General features: G+C 30.1%; 1 protein-coding gene across 1 annotated transcript; it reads left to right on the top strand.

Moving 5' to 3' along the window:
- Nucleotides 1-1,787: 1,787 nt before the first annotated feature.
- On the top strand, nt 1,788-3,071 carry LOC129914992 (uncharacterized). Its single transcript, XM_055994448.1, has one exon. The coding sequence runs from the start codon at nt 1,788-1,790 to the stop codon at nt 3,069-3,071; it is 1,284 nt and encodes a 427-aa protein (XP_055850423.1).
- The last annotated feature ends 16,265 nt before the right edge of the window (nt 3,072-19,336 follow it).

The following is a 19,336-nucleotide window of genomic DNA, read 5'->3' as shown; positions in this document are numbered from 1 at the left end:
CAGAAAATAAGCTATTAGGTTTTTTATTAGAAAAATGCATTTCAAAATGCTTCAAAGCGGTCTGGCTGGCCGAAAGCTGAAAAAAAACTTCTGGTACACATTTTTGAAATCAGGGGATTTTTTTGTGATTTTTTGGTGTATCATTTATTCGGTTAATACCTAGCAAAACGCCAAAAGTTGATTTTTGACTGCACTTTGGATGCGTCTGGCAAGGGAAAGCTGAAAAAGATCACTGCCAGACTTTTTCCGTTGACATACTGTGGTGCATATCTAGATATGTGCACACTCGAATTTCGGTTATATCAAAACTGCCAAAATATGCTGCCGGCTCTCGGTCTAAAATGTTTTTGGATACAAAAAAATCGTCAAAATTGACCAAGTACATAGCTTATTTGGGAGACAATTTGAAATTTTAATAATGTTTCTATGGGAGATACCGTTAATAAGGATTTAAAAAAAAAAAAAAACGCTTATCATTTTAAGATAGACCTTATTTAAAAATTTATACTTGATTTTTTTAATTAAAATCGTAGAAGCCGTTTTTGACTGGCAAAAATCCTCGATGGTACCCTCCAAGTGGGTGCCGGGCGGGCAATGACCACCATAATCTATACTTTGTACGAAGTCAAAGCTAAGGTTAGGTTGGATCGTTGAGAGGTTCTTACTTCTTAATAGTACAATCCTCAAAAATCCAATTTCAAGATAGATTCGAGGTCCCTAATTTCAGAGGTGGTGTGAGCTTTTTGAAACCAACCACAACCACTGCTACCTAATCTAACCTAGAAGCCGTTTTTGAGAAAATTAAACTTTTGAAGTAGATCGGCCCATCCGTTTAGACTGTAAACTGGGCCAAAATACTATTTGATTCCTAATTAGGGCAATGAATTGTGAAAAAAAAAAAATATGGAAATTTTTATCAATATATTTTCATATATTTTAGTTGACATAGAATGGCTATACTTCAATTTATTATTAAATAACATTTGCACCGATGTTTTGAATGATATTTATATATTTATGACAGAAAATGATCAAAACCAAACAACGGTGTTACTTTACTGCAAATTTCATCTAATTAAGCTCTCTGATATTCCTATTTAAAACTATAGGAACAACATACGACTCCTATGAAGTTAAATCACAAAAAAATAAATTTCAATTAAAAATATTCTTATAAGAGTTTATTTTATCTCCATAAAATCCATACCAGCCGATTTGCTAACATATAAGTGAGAACTTACAATATATTGCTATTCAACCTCCCCATTTATCAAGTTATCCTATCGTTCCTCAAAATTTTATAATTAGGTAGGTGCCTTTATTGTACCAATGCAGTAGGTCACTGGCCACTCTTAAATCATGTCCACTGTAGAGATTTCTCATTCCCATTATAAAAAACAAAAAAATATAACCACTTGTGAAAAACGTGTAGGTACATTTCATTATTGATTTAATGCATTGAATAATTACTTAAATTAAGATATTAATGACTTTAAAATTTTAAATGGTGTATTTAAAAGTAGGTACCTACTTAAAGACATCAATAAATTGTTATGAAATTTCAATCAATCGATCCATAACTCCATTTATATTAATATTAGAAAATAAAACAGCACACGTGCATCAGAAAACATTAGTGACTTTTTTCAATAATGATAAAAGTACATTACAAGTTAAAATGCTTTCATTGTATTATTTACCATCGAGTTCTTGCAACCAAAAGTGAAATTCAAGGCAGAAGTTTATTTAAAACTGTAAAAAAAAGTTTAAAATTTGATGAAATCGCGATGAATTACATTACAATTAATGTTATTGCTTTCACCGCCATTTTTACTGCTGAATTTTTGGTAACTGAAGCAAAGTTTCTAAGTTTCATCAATAATATCAACAAAGCCGAAAGATTTGATAGCGTCTTTCTTTTCAAACCGTCACAGGACCACATCTCTACTAATTTCGATTTTGATGACAACTTCATGGGTAACGTTACAACTTCACTTGGTATTCCAGTAATTCTTGGAACAGAAGTCTCTTCGTTTTATTTGAAGCGAGAGTTCAATGAAAACCTTCTTACCATTGTTCAATTCGATTCAAGTGATCTATTTCTTAAGCGGCTATTGGAACATCTTCAACACTTTCGGTTTTGTAAGACAATTTTTGTGCTCAAGAATAATTCTTCAGGAAGTAATATGGAGAAATTGAAGAGTATTTTCAATTTCTCTTGGTCGAATAGAATGGTTAAAGTCGTAGCAGTTTTTCAAGATTTTGTGACTTCTTCGACTTACTACAGTTATAGCAATTTCGGGCAATTTACAATAACAGAATTCTTCTGGAACAATAGAAATTCGGATGTTTTTCCAAATCGAATGCGAAATCTACAGAAATCATCATTACCAATTCTGTTTGGAGCTGTAGAACCAGAACAAATCATTTCCAAAAACGTAAACGGTGATATGCTTATTGGAGGCTATGTAGGACATCTTTTCCATGCGTTTGCCAAGAGGCACAATGCTATACTTAATACATCGAATGTAGACGTTTCACTTTCATCGTACGATATTCGTCCTTATGTTCTAGGTGGCAAAGTTGAAATATCAGCTGCAAGTTGGATGTTTCTCGAAGAATCAATAGATTGGTACACATATCCTTATAGCTTTATTGATTATGGTGTTATGTTGCCCATAGAGCCAAATGTTCCTGTTTATAAAATGTTTGCTTTTGTTTTTCGTTTGAAAGCCTTCGTTATAACAATTGTGGTTTTGATATTGCTTGAGGTTTTGCTTGAAACAGCTGCTAAATTTTCAAAACCACATCGAGGGTCCATTTTTGGTGATTACTATATCGACTGTTTTCGTGGAATACTTGGACAATCGTTTTCTGAAGTACCAAATTCTTCATTTACTATGAAATTGACTTTCCATTGGAATTTGGGAACTAAGAATGCATATTTTGTATCAAAACTATCGCGCTGTCTTATAAAAGATTTGAGGTTTGTTTCACCTAGAAATGAATTTGAGTATTTCTCCATTAGATTAGGTCTTAGTTTGAACAATGTCTCATCAATATCTGTTTGATATGCAATGATCTTCAAACCAATTGAATTAAGGTCTTCAAAAGACCTAATGATTTGTTCCCTTGGAGGTTTCGTCATGAAAGACTGTAAAAACGCATCATACGATGTTACTATCATGATTCCAAGATTACTTGGAATCATGATAGTAACATCGTATGATGCGTTTTTACAGTCTTTCATGACGAAACCTCCAAGGGAACAAATCATTAGGTCTTTTGAAGACCTTAATTCAATTGGTTTGAAGATCATTGCATATCAAACAGATATTGATGAGACATTGTTCAAACTAAGACCTAATCTAATGGAGAAATACTCAAATTCATTTCTAGGTGAAACAAACCTCAAATCTTTTATAAGACAGCGCGATAGTTTTGATACAAAATATGCATTCTTAGTTCCCAAATTCCAATGGAAAGTTTATGAAAATCAACAAAATTTCTATGGTCAACATTTATTTCGCTTGTCTAAGGAATTATGTTTGTTGAAAGATAGACTTGTGACTATTTCAATAAATGAGAATTCAATTTACAAACAAATTTTGAACACTCACATCCTGGATGTACAATCATCTGGATTGATGGATTTCTGGCAAAGAATAGGATTTTCTGAATTAGTTAGACTTGGACGAATTAAAAAGTTGCATTTTGGATTTGAACCAAAATTACGATCGTTGAAAGTTGAAGATTTCAAATGGATTTGGATAATGATGGGATTGGCGTATATAATTGCTAGTTTGTGTTTTGTTGCAGAGATTTGTTTTTTGAAAATGAAAAATGGAGAAATATTAAATATAATCAAATTATGGGGACTACAAATTATTCGTAAGATTAAGGGTAATTGTTGTTAAGTTTAAAAAAAAATACGTAAATAAACTTTGTGTGTGTGTGTTTCATTCAAGTAAATATAGAATTCAAGAGTCTGACCGATTTATTTCACAACATTCTATGGTTTCTGGGCAGTTGAAACAAGTGCTATTCCCATTTTTCGAGTTGAGTACAATAACCACTTTAATTGCTATAGAGCCCATAGAGGCTTACGACGTGAAATGTATTTTTTAGAAAAGAATCAAGCAAATTTGGTTTCAATATGACGCACTTCATTTTTAATTTTGACGCGCATCATTTTAGAATGGCTTGCGTCACTTTTAAAATGAGCCTTCTGCATTAGGTTTTCAACACATATTCAGCTAAACTGCAAGGCAAGAAAATTTCAAAATTTATGAGGAAGAATTGCCAACTTAATTCCTACCTATATTTCAAGATCAATTAAATTTTCAGAATTATAGATAGACGTAGAGTCGGTTGGGGTAAGTGCGCGCACTTTTCACTTTGAGGCAAAATTGTAAAGATTCTGTAAGAGATATCAGCATAAAGTTTTTTACGTTTGATAAACCTATATTTTGTTAGCAAGAAAACACAAAAAAAAGTTTTTTTGTTTAAATATTTCATATGTATGATTCAAAACAAAAACCATATGAAGTCATAGTGCGCACTCTTGCCCCTAAGTCAGGGCAAGAGCGCGCACATAATTTTAATAAGAATCTTGACAGTTTACTAAGATTCTTAAAACTTAATGTAATACAAAACTTTCTTTCAAAAGTTCCAAGTTTTCACTATTCACTAAAATAAATGAAAATATTAAAGAAAAAACAAATTAAGTTCAAATACAAAAACTTAAACTTTATTTATAAAACAAAATAGACAAAAAATGTTTCTAATTAAATCAGAGCCTTTCCTTTTTGGAATTCATGAATAACAGCCTTCGTTTTTTAAGATTCAAGTTCAAAAATTCTCTGTACTGTAGGTAAATCAGATTAAAAAAAAGAAAAGTTTAATATGGGGAGAATGTGCGCGCCCACAAAGGTACTTTTTTTTCTATTTATCAAACTTATAATAAAATAAAGCAAAGTCTAACAAATTTTTGACTAAAATCAAATATAAATATGCACTATTCAAAAATATATGCTACTCTCGGTATCTAATGCTGCCACGCCGACGACGCCACATACTTTTCCAGCACAACTTTTTTTTTTGTTATTCGCCGGGTTTTTTCAACACTCTTTTAAAATAAAATTGAGCTGGGCACACACTCGCGAAAATCGTTACTTATTGACGCCTTACTAAGCGCTGATTTCCTCATTTTTCGTTTTAATTTTTTTTTTGGACACAACTCAAGAAATAAGCATTGCGCGCTCTTACCCACTGCGCAATCTTACCCCAAACGACTCTAACATTTTATCGAAAAAGTTTTTAAAATTGTCCTCATGTCTAATGGTTAAAGAGAATTAAAAAATAAATGTTCTTTTGGGTATTCACTTTTTTTTTTTTGTTTAACTGAGCCGTTATGAAAATACTGATACCTATTTCCAAAACATATGTAGATAACTTTATTCGAAAATAGGTACTGCACACAATTTATTTTTTTTTTTTAAGATTTTATGAAGCAACAATGTTTGAGGCTCTGAAATACTTATGTAAATGTTAGATTTTTTTTAAAGCTGTTGTCAAAAAAGTCATAAATAAAAAATTAGAAGTGTATGAGAGGTAACGTGTATAATAAATTCAAAGGTAGTTTTGACTTAAAATCTAAAATTCTAAGTGGAATTTTCATGAAAAATTCATGAAAATATACATAGGTGAATCAAAAATCCACTCCTTACATAAAAAATAAAATGCACGACTGGGTCGCACGAACTTGATCTTAGAGTTCAAGTTGCTTAAATTTTTAAGACTTTTTATATAGAAACTTGGGAAATGTTGGTATAAAAAAAAAAAATAAAATTAATTTTTCAAAAAAATAAAACAATATCTGAAATCAAATCGCCCCACAAAACAAGTATGCAGTTTTATTTGATACATAAAGGTGCATTTTTAGAAAAAAAATTTTCAAGATCGTTAGAGCCGTTTTTTAAAAAACTAATTTTTTATAAATAATTTTTTGAAAAAAAAGTTTAAAAATAAAATTGGTATGCCATTTTGTAGAAATCACTAATCAACATCTAAAAACAAAATTTCAAAAAAATTCAATGTCCCGTTTTCAAAAAATTGATTTTTCAAAAAAAAATTTTCAAAAATCCAATTATTTTTTTCAAAATTTTATTTTTGGCTTATGTTTAAATTATATAAACGCTTTTGTATAAAAAATTTCGTTGAAATACAATAAGTAGTTTTGTAGAAAATCCGATTTGAAAAAAGCGGTCCTATGGCAGGTACCGTTAATAATGATTTTCAAAAAAAAATTTTTTCTTAGAAAGATAGACCTTGTTAAAAAACTAACACTTGAATTTTTTAACAAAATCGTTGGAGCCGTTTTCGTGAAATTAAACTTTTCCGAAATTTTTGTATGACAGGTACCGTTATTTTTGGTCCAAAAAAATTAATTCCAAAAACCCCTCTGGAGAGCTTCCAAAAACTGCTACATAGCAAGTTTGGAGTCAATCGGTCCATCCGTTTAGGCTCTAGTTCCTTATACAGACAGACAGACTGACAGACAGACGGACAGACGGACTTCCGGGACCCACTTTTTTGGCATTGTCTATCATCGTTATGTCATGGAAAAATGTTATCTCAACTTTTTTTTTGTACGAATGCATAACTTGATATATAGTACCTATATCGCAAGTAAAAACTCAAGGACATCGAATGCATTTTCTTCCGTAAGATATTTTCCGCATGCTATCTCTATATTCTAAAAAACAGTATATTTCATAATTTGGATTCTCATGGTTTAATTAAATCAAGTAGCTAGTATCAAGTCAAAAAGAGTCTCTTTAATTTTTTATGCAATTTTCCATTGAAAAAAAAAATGTTTAGCTATTCAATGTTTTGTGTAAAATTTTAAAATATTTTGAAACAATCAACTAAATAAACAAAAATAAAATTTCAAATTTAAAAGCCATAGCCGTAAAGCATTCAACACAGTGGACTTGAATAATAAAAAAACAGCAAAAACTCATTTCAATACTGCATTATTAATTTCATTGCAAATTTGAAAACAACTAAGCAATTTGTTTTTTTTTTTTGCAAATTTAACAATCCAAGTGGACCACCAGTCACTATAACCACCCACACCGTTTCAATACTCCATAGCGCAATCATCATCCTTCTATAACATAACAACACCACACCGAAAAACCTCCAAGCAAAACTGGATTGTGGTTTAGACACTTGACCAAACACATAAACCGAATTTGTTCACTCAACCAGAATTCAATTAGTTTTTTGTCAAAACAATGCACGCCGAATCTAATAGTCCAATATACAGTTGTTGCAGTTCTGTCGCTATGCTATAGGGCAACGCTTGTTTGGTTCTTGTATATGGAGCTGCTGCTATTGCTGCCACAGCTCCAAAGTGCTTAGCAAAATCACACGCGATCCACAACATCATATACATACATAGGTAGTAGGTGCATGAATTATTGCTCGGATATTAGGCACAGCATCCAAATGCAGAACCGAAACCATCCAAGGCTTAAAAATCCGACATAACATCCCATTAGAGTGAAATGAAAAAAAAAATTAAAAAAAAAAAAAGAAAAAATATTGCAATCCAATTCAGATGGACGTCCGTCGTCGTCGTTGTCGACTATAAAGCGAATATGTTCGCATCGCAGCGGTTGGAAATTCAATTTCATCACTTAATACAGATTTTTGAAGTATTATACCCCACAGGCAGATTGGAATATGTTCAATTTATGAAAACCTGCACAGACTTAGGCTATGTTATGGTTATTGAAGCATCATCAGCAAACGATACAATTTCGATATTCTACTAAAATTTTAAATTTATAAAGAAATTCAAAAAATAATATAAAATTCTCCGATTTTCAGTGAATGCCAAAAAATAAACTGCCATCGATTAAAATAATGTACCTAGTTATCAAATATCTGAACTTTCTACGACGATTTTTATTTTCTAATTACACTAGTTTACCAAAAAAATAAAAAATTTTTGGACACCAAGTGCAGTTATACTTTTCATATAGATTCGAAAATCGATTTTTCAAAAGTTTTTGTCGTTTTTTTCCAGCGTACTTAGCATTCGGGCTATTTCTTGAGTAATAAACTATCAATCTGAACAGAAAAACCAGCACCTGAAAACTGAATAAAGAAGCAACAAACACTGGAATAATTTTTTTGGTACATTCAAGATGTGTACATTTGAAAAAAAAAAAAATCGATTTTTAAAGGAAATTTTTGCCAAAAAAATTTCTTACTGAAATAAAAAACCAAAATCTTTCGTAGTTTTATATTTTTTATGTGTAGTGCACTTTCTGTCAAAAATAAGAAAATAATTTTCTTCAAAATAAGTTCTAAAGATATGACAATTTTTTGTAACGATCAATATTTCGACTGATTTTGTTGCTTTTATTTTATCTATGTATAACTTGAAAAGGAAGCCGAGTTTTAAAATTTTTATTAAGAAATTTTCTGTAGATAATTAAATTTCCTATCGATATATCCTTTTAAAAATGTTTAAAATTAAAATATTGTACCTAAAAACTATTCAAAAAAGAGAAAAAAATAAAATGTTTGATGTTTTTAATAAAATAGTCTATTTCTATATTTTGAGCATTTTTATAGATATTGAACATGTAACGGAGAAAATAAAATACTTTATCTTTCAACAAAATGGTCACAAAAATTGAATACGACTAAAATTGGATAAAATATGGACTTTCAAAATCTACTGTTTTTGGTCTTTTTTGAGAAAATTTTCTTTAATAGTTGATAATATTATTATCAACAAGCTCAGTTTAATTGTGGCTTCACACCAAAGAGCATCTACATACATTCATTTCTGCAACCTGAACCTCTACTGTAGAAAAGGAGTAGGTACCTAGCAATCGCTATTTCATGAAAGAGTTGATAGTGGGGGAAATGGTATGCATTCTATTAGAATGAGTTGGTAAAAGCGGTTTGTATTGCAATGCAACAAGTTGTATGGTGTGGTGACTCAAAATCAAAAACAAATAAAATGCACGACTGGGTCGCACGAACTTGCTCTTAGAGTTAAAGTTGCTTAAATTTTTAAGACTTTTTATATAGAAATTTGGAAAAAAAAAAACAAAATTCGTTTTTGAAAAAAAAAATAAAATAAAATCTGAAATTAAATTGCACTCCAAAACAAGTATGCAGTTTTGATTGATATATTAACATGCATTTTTAGAAAAAAAATTTTCAAAATCGTTAGAGCCGTTTTTTAAAAAACTAATTTTTTATAAATATTTTTTTGGAAAAAAGTTTTAAAATAAAATTAGTATGCCATTTGGTAGAAATCACTAATCAACATCTAAAAACCAGAATTTCAAAAAAGTTCAATGTCCCGTTTTCGAAAATTTGATTTTTCAAAAAAAAATTTTCAAATTTTTTTTAAAAATCCAAAAATTATTTTTTTCGAAATTTTATTTTTGGCTTATATTTAAATTATATAAATGCTTCTTCACAAAAAGTTTCGTTGAAATCGAATAAGCAGTTTCGGAGATAATCGGATTTGAAAAAAACGGTTCTATGGCAGGTACCGTTAATAATGATTTTCAAAAAAAAATTTTTCTATTGAAAGATAGACTTTAGCTTAAAACTAACATTTGAATTTTTTAAACAAAATCGTTAGAGCCGTTTTCGAGATATTTCAATTTTACTAAAATCGGTATATGACAAGTACCGTTATTTTTATTCCAAAAAAATTAATTCCAAAAACCCCTCTGGAGAGTCGCCAAATAACGCTACATACCAAGTTTGACATTAATCGGTCCATCCGTTTAGGCTGTAGCTCCTTATACAGACAGACAGACAGACTGACAGACAGACTGACAGACAGACTGACAGACAGACTGACAGACAGACTGACAGACAGACTGACAGACAGACTGACAGACCGACTGACAGACAGACTGACAGACTGACAGACTGACAGACTGACAGACTGACAGACTGACAGACTGACAGACTGACAGACTGACAGACTGACAGACTGACAGACTGACAGACTGACAGACTGACAGACTGACAGACTGACAGACTGACAGACTGACAGACTGACAGACTGACAGACTGACAGACTGACAGACTGACAGACTGACAGACTGACAGACTGACAGACTGACAGACTGACAGACTGACAGACTGACAGACTGACAGACTGACAGACTGACAGACTGACAGACTGACAGACTGACAGACTGACAGACTGACAGACTGACAGACTGACAGACTGACAGACTGACAGACTGACAGACTGACAGACTGACAGACTGACAGACTGACAGACTGACAGACTGACAGACTGACAGACTGACAGACTGACAGACTGACAGACTGACAGACTGACAGACTGACAGACTGACAGACTGACAGACTGACAGACTGACAGACTGACAGACTGACAGACTGACAGACTGACAGACTGACAGACTGACAGACTGACAGACTGACAGACTGACAGACTGACAGACTGACAGACTGACAGACTGACAGACTGACAGACTGACAGACTGACAGACTGACAGACTGACAGACTGACAGACAGACGGACTTCCGGGACTTACTTTTTTGGCATTGTCTACCATCGTAATGTCATGGAAAAATGTTATCTCAACTTTTTTTTTTTGTACGAATGCATAACTTGATATATAGTACCTATATCGCAAGTAAAAATATCTTAAATCTGGTCTAGCATTAATAGAATGAAATTTGACTCGAATTGAAATACATTTATGTCTATAACATACAAATGCAACAAAACAAATATAATATCAATAGCAAAATGCATTGCAAAAGTCATATCATCATCAGGGGTGGGACTTTGCTGCAATTGCAGTAGATCTACTGCATTTTTTTCAAGAAACAAATCTACTGACTTTAAATAAAATCTACTGCACTTTTTGTTTTAAAATAAATCAGCGATTTTCATGTGAACAAGATTTCACCCGAAAAAATTCAATTTTTCAACAGCACTGCATATTGAATGTTCCGAAAACAGCAGACACAACAAAAATTTAGAGTTGTCATATTTTCGCTTTCGGGTTTTTTTTGTATGTTTTACAAAGAGAAACAAAAATGTATGCTACCAAAACTAGTTAAATACGTTTTGTCATTCCAAAAGTGAGTTTTGACGTTTTTAAACAAATTCTAAACAATTTTTGAAAAAAATAGTTTGGTAGCACAGATTTAAAACTGTTCAAAAAGTTAAGCCCAGAGAAATCTCCGGGCTAAACAAGTAAGCCCACGGGGCTAAGGTGTTGTTGTATTTAACATGTAAATTGCTTAGCCCCGACTGCGTTTTATTTGTCCAGTTAAGCCCGGTGGTAATAAAAAACACACCTAATGAGTGAGGTAGTCGACAGGTCTTTTCTAACTAAAATTTTAGTGACGCACAAGGAACTAGTTTTGCCGAAAATATAAATTCCATTCGGGGGAAAATTACAATATATTTTTAATTTCTATGCGAACAAAAATGTTTCGGGTTCACGTGAATCTCATGTTAAAATGTTATGAACATATTATTTTTGTTTGATCGTATTTCTGATTGCAGTCAATGCATACATTTGTCTTTTGTTCTGTTTTTGTTATATTTTCTTAAAGAGAAATAAATGTTGAGTTTTTGTTAATTTTTATAAAATTTTATACAAATATAAAAATCTACTGCGATAAAAATGAATCTACTGCGTTATTTGTTCAAATCTACTTCGACATTTTTTTCAAAAAGTCCCATCCCTGTCATCATGTTACCTTGTGTTGTTGTGTACGATACCCGAAAGGGTTCAACATGCTCATGTGAGTGTGTGCATCTACAGCAAAAAGTGTCGAAAAAAAACTTTGTTTTCGCGGAGTTTTAGAAATGCCAGGACAAAGAAGTGCCATATTGAATTGGCGATGAAACCGGAAATTGAAATGTACCTACAAACAAACCTTTCGACAACTTGCATACGTGCGTACGTGCACCAGCAATATGAAAGTGTTTTGTATGTGAAATTCTATTTGAAGTTCTTAAAAAAAAAATAGGTACATAAAAAAAAATTGGAAAAGAGAAAAGTTTTTCAATCAACTTTATTTACTTTTCGGTGGTTCATAGTTTTTCTCGGTAAATCACACGCTTTGGTCAAACATTTTTGTTTGAATTTAATTTGTAACTCTAAGATAAGGCCACATTAGAAATGTTTTTGTTTTTCAATTTTTTAAAATTTTATTTAGGTTTTTCATACCTTTCGGCTTATTCATTGATATTCAAAATATTGTTCGAAGCCAGTAAATAGAAATACTGGCCAAAAAAGGTGGAGTTAAACTCAAAATTAAAAATATTTAAACATTGAAAATAAAAACAAATTAAATTCATCATTCATTCAGAGATTTATTGGGAAGGTGTTGTTGTTCTTTATTTTAAAAAAACTCTGTAAACTCAGAATCCTGTGTTCTGTACATTAACAAAAAAATTGTTAATGCGTAGAACAAAAAATTTAAGTTCACACCTTTTAACATTCAGGAATTTTTTTTTTTTTTTTATAAAAATAGTGCTTACTTTTTTTCATTAAAAAAAAAAGTATTTCTTTCATTTACAGAATTTTGAAATTCAAACTTCTTTGCTGCCGGGTACAAAGGGGTTAAGTCCAAAAAATCGATTTTCGGATATTTATTGCACTTTAGTCAGTTTTGTTTTCTCTTTCGTTTGGTCTTATCGCCGCACTGTTGTCCAAAATGACTTATCTCGTTGCAAAAATCATAACTTTTGAACGGATTGAGGTAGCGGTACAGTTTTTTTTTAATTTGAAGGAAATTTCCAGGGCTGTTACACCAATGAATTTCAAGAAAATTGTTTTACAGGGTGTTTAGGAATCATCGGCCGAAAACCGATTTTCTTAAAAAAAAAATATTTAAATTAAAATTGGTATGCCATTTTGTAGAAATCACTAATTCACATCTAAAAAAAGTTCAGATTACACTTTTCCATGATATTACGATTATAGAGAATGCCAAAAAAGTTGGTCCCGGAAGTCCGTCTGTCTGTCTGTCTGTATAAGGATCTACAGCCTAAACGGATGGACCGATTGACTTCAAATTTGGTATGTAGCATTTTTTGGAGACCCTCCAGAGGGGTTTTTGGAATTAATTTTTTTGGGCCAAAAATAACGGTACTTGTCATACACCAATTTCAGTAAAGCTGTAATTGCTCAAAAACGGCTCCAACAATTTTGTTTAAAAAATTCGAATGTAAGTTTGAAAACAAGGTCTATCTTCAAATGAAAAAAATTTTTTTGGAAAATCATTATTAACGGTACCTGCCATAGAACGGTTTTTTTTAAATCCGATATTCTCCGAAACGGCTTATTCGATTTCAACGAAACTTTTTTTCAAGAAGCACTTATATAACTCAAATATAGGCCAAAAATAAAATTTCAAAAAAAATAATTTTTGGATTTTTAAAAAAATTTTGAAATTTTTTTTTGAAAAATAAAATTTTCGAAAACGCGACATTGTATTTTTTTGAAATTTTGTTTTTAGATGCGGATTAGTGATTTCTACAAAATGGCATACCAATTTTAATTTAAACATTTTTTTTAAAGAAAATCTGTTCCTTCTGCCTTCATTTTTTTTCAAAGTACAAAATCTCGGCAGTGCGCAAGCATGCGCAGCTAAATATTTTTATTTTGGATCAACAATTGATTGGTACACATACCCTATTCGGCTTAATGCATGGAACCGAATGGATTTTTTACGGTACCTGCCATAAAACCGTTTTTTTTTTCAAATCCGATATTCTCCGAAACGGCTTATTCGATTTCAACGAAACTTTTTGTGAAGAAGCACTTATATAACTCAAATATAAGCCAAAAATAAAATTTAAAAAAAAATAAATTTTGGATTTTTAAAAAAATTTTGAAATTTTTTTTTGAAAAATAAAATTTTCGAAAACGGGACATTGTATTTTTTTGAAATTTTGTTTTTAAATGTGGATTAGTGATTTCTACAAAATGGCATACCAATTTTAATTTAAACTTTTTTTTTAAAGAAAATCTGTTTTTGGCCGATGATTCCGAAACACCCTGTGAAATAATTTTATTGAAATTCATTGGTATAACAGCCCTAGAAATGTCCTTCAAATAAAAAAAAAAATTGTACCGCTAACTCAATCCGTTCAAAAGTTATGATTTTTGCAACGAGATAAGTCATTTTGGACAACCGTGCGCCGTAGCTCTAGTGTATCTCCTTCCTTTAGAAATGATTCGGTACAAAGGGTTTAAGTCAAAAAATTTTAAAATTTTGTGGTACTAAGGGTGTAAGTTGACTTAACTCCTTTGTTTTTGCATTAATTTTTAATTTTAAAATAAAAAAATTGGTCCTAAGGCGTTAAGTCAAGAGGAAGACAGAAAACGAAAAGTCATTTTTTATAGTATTATATTAGCTCAAAAAGCTTTCTCACATTTGGTAAATAATCACATTGATATTTCCAACTTTCTTTTACAAATTAAACTTTGTTATCAATGTAAACAAAGATTTTTCTTGACGTAACTACTTTGTATCAAGTTTATTTTTGATGACTAAATGGCTCTAAAGTGTTAAGTCAACACATTTTTTTTTAAAGAACGTTCATTTTCTGGTCAACAGCATATGGATATTAAAAAAGATCTTATAGATGATGTTTCTGCATCATTACTTTTTCTAAATAATAATATTCAGATTTACAAACAAAAATTGAAACTTCAATTTCATTTCTCTCAAAACTACTTTTTCGAACTTAACCCCTTTGTACCCGGCGCCAGAGAATTTTGAATTACAGAATTTCGGAAAACAGAATTATAGATTTTAAAAATTCATAACTTGGAAATATGCATACACTGAAAATAATAAATTTCGTAAAATTACGAAAATCGTTTCATACACTACATTTTCGCTGGCCCAACGAAACTTTCGTTGGCTCAACGAAAATATGTAATTTTTCGTAATATGAAAATCTTCATCAATTAATGAAAACGTTTCATACACTTTTTCTCCCTTTTTAGTGCCAAAAAATCCAATTCAATGAAAAGATTCATCAATTAACGAAAAGTTTCATACTCATTTTAAAGAATAAAAATAAGAATTTTTTCCTTACTTTATTAAAGTTTTAATTAAGTAACGAAAAAATTCATTAACTTATGAAATTCAACATTAACTAACGAAAATCTTCATAAGCTTATGAAAATTCTTCATATACTAATGAAATATTACATTGGCTTATGAAAAAATACATCAGTTAACGAAAAAAATCGTTGCCTTACAAAAAAAAAAACGTACACTTGGGTGCATTTCTGTTTTAATGATTAAAAATTGAATCTTGCTTTATATAGTTCACATTAGGTTTTTGTTCAAAAATCTATGTAAGCTGAGCTGAATATAAAAAATATTTGCGTATTGACAAGGTGTCTCACGATAATTCGGACATCAGTTGACTTAAGTGAGCTCCACCGGGTCGAAACGCCAATTTTTGGTTTGGACTATATTAAAATAATAATTTAACAAGTCCAATAAAAAAATACAATTAATACAACGAAAAGTTTCGTTAGCAAACAAATATTTTTTCGTAATTTAATAAATGTGTTCATTAAATTTACGAAAAAATTCCTTAGCTAACGAAAGTTCTTTCATAAATTAATCAAAAAATACATTGACTAACGAAAAATATCAATTTCGTAAAGTGATGTAAAAATTCATTAACTCTCGATCAAAAATTTTTATGAAAAATTTCATTAAAATACTACAGTTTTCGTTGATTGATGAAGTTCTTCATTAACGTATGAAAGCCATTTCGTTGAGCCAATTAAATTTGTCATCGGCTGAAAATTAATTAAATTTTCGTTGGCTCAACGAATTTTTTCGTTGTATTTACGTAAGGATTTGGTTCAGTGTAGAATACCTATTAGAAACCGAATTTGGAAACTTACCATACCCAAGGTAGGTACTTGCCATATGGCTGAAATGATATATTTGTTTTTCACCATAACAACGATTCAAACGACATTGCAATAGAACCGATTTCTTGATCTTTGATACTTTCGTAAAAAAAATTAACTGGGGGGTCATTCCGTAATTTTGAAAACGATAATCGAATCGATGATAATCGTTTTACAGTTTGAGAATCTTTAAAGCTATTTTAAGTGAATTCTGATTCAATATTTCCTAAATAGTTTATATAAATAAAAGTTTTCGTATCCTTAGAAGTCGTGTTAGTCTAGGTTATTTAGTAGTTACCTCTTACTCGGGTGTCCGAATTTCGATTCCTGAAATTGAAATTGTTTTTTTTTTCTTTGTTTTCTCAATAATCGTCAATAACTAAACGATAGCTAAATAGGTCTCGTTTTTGGAGAATTTATTCGTTTTTGGGTGCAATATTTGATTTAATAAAAGTGTTTAGGAATTTATTCTAATCTGCGCTCAAGTAGCACAAAAGTCTAAAATACACCAAAATATTTGGTGTATTTGTTGCACTTTCGTGATACACATTTTTAATATAAAAAGTACACCATTTGCTCGTATATAATAAATTTAAAAAAAAAGTTTTGGATTAAGAATTTTTTTTTTTTTTTTGAAAAAATAATATATGTAGGTAACAAATTTTATTATAAAAGTTTTTATATACAAAAACTTTCTTGAACAAGAAAGAACTAAAAAGCCTTCAAAAATTAACAAAATAAAATGCACTTAGAGTTCAAGTTGCTTTGATTTTCAAGAGCTTTGGTAAATGTATTAAAAAAAAATTTAAAAAAAAAACATAAAATTCGATTCTTAAAGGAAAAGGACAATATTAAATCAAATTGAGCTCCAAAAACATATAGTTGGAAGATTTGTGAAAACGTTTTTTTGGTAAATACCGTTAAAGTTTTACTAAAAGATAGACCTCGCTTTGAAAGTCATGTACGATTTTTTTACTTGCGATATAGGTACTATATATCAAGTTATGCATTCGTAGAAAAAAAAAAGTTGAGATAACATTTTTCCATGACATTACGATGGTAGACAATGCCAAAAAAGTGGGTCCCGGAAGTCCGTCTGTCTGTCTGTCTGTATAAGGAGCTACAGCCTAAACGCATGGACCGATTAATGTCAAACTTGGTATGTAGCGTTATTTGGCGACTCTCCAGAGGGGTTTTTGGAATTAATTTTTTTGGACCAAAAATAACGGTACTTGTCATATACCGATTTTAGTAAAATTGAAATATCTCGGCTTCAACGATTTTGTTTACAAAATTCAAATGTAAGTTTTAAGCTAAGGCCTTTCTTTTCTTTCAATGAAAAATTTTTTTTTTGAAAATCATTATTAACGGTACCTGCCATAGAACCGTTTTTTTCAAATCCGATTATCTCCGAAACCACTTATTCGATTTCAACGAAACTTTTTGTAAAGAAGCATTTTAATACTATAAATATAAACCAAAAATAAAATTTCCAAAAAAATAATTTTTGGATTTTTAAAAAAATTAAAAAATTTTTTTTTTTGAAAAATCAAATTTTTAAAAATCGGGACATTGAATTTTTTTGAAATTTGGTTTTAAGATGTTGATTAGTGATTTCTACAAAATGGCATACCAATTTTATTTTAAAACTTTTTTTCCAAAAAATGATTTATAAAAAATTAGTTTTTTAAAAAACGGCTCTAACGATTTTGAAAATTTTTTTTCTAAAAATGCATGTTAATATATCAATAAAAACTGCATAGGTACTTGTTTTGAAGGGCAATTTAATTTCACATTTAATTTAATTTTTTTTTTTAAAACGAATTTTATTTTTTTTTTCCAAATTTCTATATAAAAAGTCTTAAAAATTTAATCAAATTTAACCCTAAGAGCAAGTTCGTGCGACCCAGTCGTGCATTTTATTTTTTATTGTTTCAGCCGTTTTTGGAAAAATTAAACTTTTCCAAAATCTTCAGATATTCTAAAGCAACTAGAAGTGTGTTTCATTAAATTTCTATATCATTATTTACTTTTAAATTATCTAAAAAAAAATAATTTTCAAAACTTAATTCCTATTTTAATTGGAAATGTGCTATTATTATGATGTAGCAAAAATGAAAAAAAAAAAGTTGATTGAATTCTGATTCCATACTGGTATTATATCATTGCGCAAGGTTCTTTTAATATCGATGGTAAATTACAAATTTGTATAGGGTACATTGGGGTGGATTATAATTAATATATGTTTTAAATTTTTTGCATACATGTTTAAGTAAAAGATTCTTTTGTGATAGGAATACCTAGTAGAAATCTCGCATATTAAGACGAAAATCATTATTATTTTTATATTAGTTCAGTATTTGATTAGACATGAAACTTATTTCAAATTAAATACCTATTTAAAAATTTTTTCTTTTAAAAATTAACATGATTTTGTACCTACACAGAAAAAAATATGACCCGCTAAAAACTAACAGATTGCCATATTGTTTTACCGTCCATACATTTCATAAGGAAATCTTACTAAAATCAACTATTAGTAAGGTTTTTTTAAGGAGATTTCTTATTATTTTTATAGAGAAAATCTTATTAAAATTTGACTGAAAAGTTGATTTTTTTTGCAACTTAGCACTAGAACAAAAATCGCGATCAATATTTTCATGGTAGGTTGGTTCAGGTAGTAAGGTGAGCGACTAATGATTTGAAGTCTCCAGTTCGACTCTCAGCCTGGTCATGTTTTTTTTTTTATTTTTTTTGCAGATTTTAAAACAATAAGGAAAACCCGATTGTTTTAATAAGGTTCCCTTCTTGTATGAAAACCATAGAGAAATCTTATTGTTTTTGTTCTATTTTATGTGGGCTATTTTTCTCTGTGTATGCTATAAAAATTAACTTCTTTGTCCAAGTAAATGAAAACTTGCTAAATCACCCAAGTTTACCCTAACACATTTAATGTGTCTCTTCATGAAATCTGACATAAGAAAAATGAAAAAAAAAAACAAAAAAATATCCTCAAAAACCAACAGGATTTCATATACATTTCGAATAATTTCAGATCAAACAATTGATTAAATCAACATGCACACGCTAAATCCCAAACGTGTCGCTTTCTCCCTTCGTGTGTCATCTCTCCCATTGCCTCCAGCTTTAATAAAATTCCATCAAACAAGTTGAATACATTCGTTGCGTTGTGTTGATTGGAGGAAGCACAGTAAATTTCTCTTCAATAATAATTCCATTTAAAAACATTTTAATAAAAAAAAAAAAAAAAAATATGTAAATGACATTTCTATCGAATCATACGCCATCAGTGTGTACATTATACGTATTTGAAAATTATT

The sequence above is a fragment of the Episyrphus balteatus genome, chromosome 3, assembly GCF_945859705.1.
Source record: "Episyrphus balteatus chromosome 3, idEpiBalt1.1, whole genome shotgun sequence".
Lineage (NCBI taxonomy): Eukaryota > Metazoa > Arthropoda > Insecta > Diptera > Syrphidae > Episyrphus > Episyrphus balteatus.
Note: the sequence above shows the minus strand (reverse complement) of the source record. Positions and strands in the feature narration are given on the sequence as shown.

What these genes read in the sequence shown, in the direction of transcription:
- LOC129914992 (XM_055994448.1), top strand. Translation starts at nt 1,788, where the DNA reads ATGAATTACATTACAATTAATGTTATTGCTTTCACCGCCATTTTTACT.